The sequence below is a fragment of the Siphateles boraxobius genome, unplaced genomic scaffold (assembly GCF_051911475.1).
Source record: "Siphateles boraxobius isolate OS27281-9 unplaced genomic scaffold, OSU_SipBor_1 77, whole genome shotgun sequence".
NCBI lineage: Eukaryota > Metazoa > Chordata > Actinopteri > Cypriniformes > Leuciscidae > Siphateles > Siphateles boraxobius.
The window spans coordinates 23,337,762-23,342,500 of record NW_027509205.1 but is presented as its reverse complement, the minus strand read 5'-3'; the positions used below and the strand labels follow the sequence as shown (position 1 = coordinate 23,342,500).

At 36.8% G+C, this 4,739-nt stretch overlaps 2 protein-coding genes across 5 annotated transcripts in view; one reads left to right on the top strand and one right to left on the bottom strand.

Moving 5' to 3' along the window:
* LOC143726041 (atrial natriuretic peptide receptor 2) overlaps positions 1-2,177 on the top strand; it is a 22,023-nt gene extending 19,846 nt beyond the window's left edge. Inside the window, exon 19 of the mRNA XM_077219026.1 lies at positions 2,014-2,177. Coding sequence (XP_077075141.1) covers positions 2,014-2,177 — 164 coding nt within the window. The remainder of the gene's footprint in view (positions 1-2,013) is intronic.
* Positions 1-3,471, bottom strand: part of prelid1b (PRELI domain containing 1b) — a 40,704-nt gene extending 37,233 nt beyond the window's left edge. For 2 of the 4 annotated variants that reach the window (XM_077218455.1, XM_077218458.1), the window contains exon 1: positions 3,108-3,458. In XM_077218455.1, coding sequence (XP_077074570.1) covers positions 3,108-3,279 — 172 coding nt within the window. In that variant the 5' untranslated portion in view covers positions 3,280-3,458. Of the gene's footprint in view, positions 1-3,107 lie in introns of all 4 variants that reach the window. The other 2 variants (XR_013198324.1, XM_077218457.1) reach the window with 2 other exon arrangements.
* Positions 3,472-4,739: the final 1,268 nt, after the last annotated feature.

Sequence of the window (4,739 nt, the reverse complement as noted above, 5' to 3'; positions counted from 1 at the left end):
ACAGTTAGTTAATCATGTAGTAATTTAGGGCATAACATATCGCCGGCTTTGAGTCGTCTCTTCACAGGCGTTTAGTCATCTCATCGCAGGTGTTCGGGCATCTGAAGTCTCCGTGGGAGGCTGGATACAAACTGGAGCTGACGAACGCCATTTACCTCGGGACTAGCGTACCGAGATAACAGCATAAGAGCAGATGGGAAATAAGGTCAATAAAGGTCAATGGGGTCCAATCTTTTTTGGTTCCCAGCCAATAACAACACGAGGGACAGTAAATGATCATTTTTGGCTAGTTTCTTTCCCAGACACCCCAGGTGAATAGGGTAAAAGAATAACAAACAGATATCACCATACTTCACAAGTTGATTGATTACATTGATAATTGCAAACATTTTTTGTATTACAAGTTTTCTAAGCACTAATTTGCACACATTTCTAGAAAAAAAATCTGAACATTGGATGAAGTCAGGTTCAAAAAATTTTTAAATTTTTTTTTAATATATATTAGAGTCAAAGGTTTTCTATGAAATTTTGGATTCTGATATTTTGGATATATTAATTAATTTTTGGGTAATTGGAAACATAATTTTGGATTCTTAATATTTTCTGATTCATAAATCAGAAAATACTGTCAACAGCCAAAAATAAATACATTTTTACCATTTTTTTAGGAATAAAATGTTGTATAAAATCAGGAAATTTATATATGGACAAATCCCTCTGTAAAAACCTTCAGAAAATAGATGAGAATAAAACTAAAGTGTGGTGTGTGTAAAGTTAATGAAGTGGAGATTTCAGGCTCATTGTAGGAGGAAAAACTTGTTTTGAGAAAACTGCATTTAAAGATATATGGTGTAATTGAAATCTACAGATGCAAATTGCTAAAATGCTTTAAAATAAGTGTATTTTGGGTGTTTTCTTTCCACTAGTCTGAAAAAAACACTTTATGAAAAGCCAAAATCTCAAAATTGACAAATGCATGAAAAAAACACAGTTTTTACCTGAAGTGTCTCGCCTTACAGGGCTGGTTGATTATTTCACTTTTCTAACTTTAGTTGGTGTGTAATGTTGCTGTTTGAGCATAAACAACATTCAGCAAAGTTACGACGCTCAAAATTCAAAGCAAAGGGAGATATTTGCTTTTAAAGAAATCGTTTTTTAAAGAACTACAACAAACAGCTGGTAGGGACTAAAAGACATTCCTGCCGGGTTAGTGACATCACAAACGTAAAATGTCCATAAGCCCCGCCCCCGGGAACATGCAGTCCATGTTGAGGAGAGGAAGAGTTGTTGTAGTCGAGCACATTTGTGAGTTCAAGCTCAAGCTTTTGCATTCGTCTTTTCACATGCAATACAGTTCGTAACACGAACGCAATAGTCACTCTGTAGGCATCTTACAACAGCTCCTATACGAGCGATTTATAGATTATCATGACAGAATATGCTAATCAAAGACTTGAAGATAGTTAACTCATAAGTTCATCAACTAACCATTCAGAAACGTCCTGTTGCTTCTACATGTTTACACTTCTTCTCGAGTCTCTCCATCTTTGTCCGACTCCAGTTTAAACATAAAAGACAGGAGAGTTTCTGACATTTCAGTCACAGTGCATGCCTGTGTGAGGTAATCGGAGCTGCTAACACTCTCACACACACACACACACACACACACACACACACACACACACACACACACACACACACACACACACCAGCTCTTGAAGCTCCGCCCCCTGTGCCGGGAGCAGCAGCTCATTTGCATTTAAAGGGACACACATGACAACACATTTTTACTGACCCTCAAAAAGGGCCAATTTTAACATGCTGTAAAAAATTATCTGTGGGGTATTTTGAGCTAAACTTCACATACACACTCTGGGGACATCAGAGACTGATTTTATATATTGTAAAAAGGGGCATTATACCCCCCCCCCCCCCCCCCCCCTTAACCAAAGTCCAAATGAGTATAGTTTCTGAATGCGGTTTGTTGATGATTGAGTGTTTTGTGTGCTGCAGATATGGTGGTGTCCGGTGTACCGAGCGAGAATGGGATCCTGCACGCGTCTGAGATCGCCAGCATGGCTCTGGACCTGGTGTCCGTGTGCAAGACCTTCAGGATCCCTCACAGACCTCAAACACAACTCCAGATCCGCGCTGGAATACATTCAGGTCCACAGTAAACCTGCAACCTATAGTGGCTTTTCATAGTTCCTACAACTATTGGCGGAAGTTCCCGGATTTTGGCGTTTTCGCACCGCAGGAACTAGGAACGATTTTAGCTCTAGGAGGAACTAATTTACTCCTACTTCAGAGTCGGGCTAAACCAGCGCTACAGGAACTACAGTGACGTTAGTGTTTGCTGATTGGCCGAACTCACGCCAAACACCCGCAACCGCCATTTTTAAAAAGGCTGTATACACACAGATTATAGCCTATATATTTACTCCAAAGACTAGTAAACTAGTTACTTAAGTAAACTTTTCCATAAACAAGTCAGACACCTGTAATCGTACTAATAAACAATAACCAGCCTTATATACTGATGATCAATAAATCTAATGTGTTTTAATCTATAATTTTAATAACGTTGCTTGTTCTAAAGCTAGTCACATTTTACTATGTTCGTAATTTTAACTGAATTATTTAAATAAAATGTAAATAGTAATGATTATTTCAATAAAATCAAATAGATGTATGTATATAATAATAATAAACTATTTTCAGTTATGCATGACTGACAAATATGCTTTGCATTAAGTGTATTAGGTTATATTAAACATGTTTAAACCAAATGGATGGATAGTTTATATGCGATATAAAAAATCTTAAATTTAAGCCCAACTATTTTGAGCGCATGAATCCTCCATGCTACAAGCCTTTAAATCTAAACAAATACGTTTTATAACTGCAATTCATGAAAATACAAGAATAAAAACTAATTCAAAATATATTTAAAGAACTATAATACAGCGGTCAACATTTGAAGTGGTTCATCAAAGTTGTCCTAAGACAAGAACGGGTATTTTTCAAATTCATGTATAACTTTGATGAAAGGTTATGATCCACTTCAAATGTTCACTAGTATCTGAATGATGCCAAAAATAACTCACTGATCAGTTGCTGCTTGTGAGATGAGTGTGTGAGTCTGGCTTTATCTGATGGCGTCTTCAGGTCCAGTTGTGGCAGGAGTTGTGGGAACGAAGATGCCGAGGTATTGTCTGTTTGGAGACACGGTGAACACAGCGTCCCGCATGGAGTCCACCAGCGAAGGTGAGAAAGCATCAGGTCAAGGGTTTCAGCAGCAGTCAGTTCTCAACGCAGTGGTTAAATAAAAAAAGAAGGTAATTTTACAGACCAGACAAGTAATTTGGCGATGTCACTTTGTAAAGAAAGACCATGTGCCTTCACACATATACAGGTGAAACTCGAAAAATTAGAATATCGTGCAACGGTTCATGTATTTCAGTAATTCAAATTAAAAGTTGAAACTAATATATTTAGTATATGTAACTATATACATATGCATGATTATACTTTTCAGAGGGCCGACATTTCTGTATTTAAAATCCTTTTTTTTTTTTTATTGATTTCATGTAATATTCTAATTTTGTGAGATTTTGAATTTGGGGTTTTCATAAGCTGTAAGCCATAATCATCAAAATTATAACTTTTGCACGATATTCCAATTTTTCGAGTTTCACCTGTATATTCAAATGTGCTTACCTATAGACCGAACACGTAATGCGCATGTGCACGCCGTCAGCGTTTTCACAGATTCACGTTTTTTAAGTATAGCTACAGGGAGATAACGTTTACAAAAAAATTAAAAACTTGCACCTTGGAACCTGTTTCAAAAGAGCTGCTTTAAAGACAAAACAATCTTTGTTACTTTAATTTCCTATTATGTAAAGCTGCTTTGAAACAGTCTATATTGTTAAAAGCGCTGTATAAATGAAGGTGAGTTATGAAAAATGCTACAATAGTGTGTGTGGTTAAGCTGCGGTGTGGAGAGCCGGGAGATTAACTTCAAATCTTTCTACAAATACACACCGCAATTTACCATTACACGTAACAAAACGAACATATATATTAAACATGCTTTTATAAGCTCGCCTTAAATTAAATAAATGCATATGTTGCGTTTTCCACCTTTGTTGCCATTGGCTTTTGGCTTGCTTAGTTGGGGACATTTAATTTAATATTTAATATTATTGATCTCCTGCATTGACACCATTATGGGAACTGAACTGAGCTGGACGATGACATCACAGTTTTCTCCAGAGCGGCTAGATATATAAATGAACTAAATTAATAACTTTCTTTCTAACTTTCTAACAAAAATGAAACATCACTGAACTTACTTAAGTTACTTAACTTAAACTTACTGGACTGTGATGCTATTTTCTTCTAGAAATAAACTCTGTTGCATTATTTTCACTGTAAAGCTGCTTTGAAACAATCTGTATTGTAAAAATCGCTGTATAAATAAAGGTGAGTTGACAACTAAAATTTAATGCAGATGTTCACATTTGTACTCCTCACCGAAAATATCCATAAATGCGCTGTTGCATCTTTAATATTGTGTTTGTCTGTAACGTTAGCGCTGAAGACCCAGTGCAGCTCCAGTGTGTTTTACCTGCTGGAGGAGATCGGCGGATACACACTCTCCTGTAGAGGTGTGTTACAGGTGAAGGTGAGACACACTCCTGTTCTGATGCTGATAATGCCACAGGGTCTCGTTT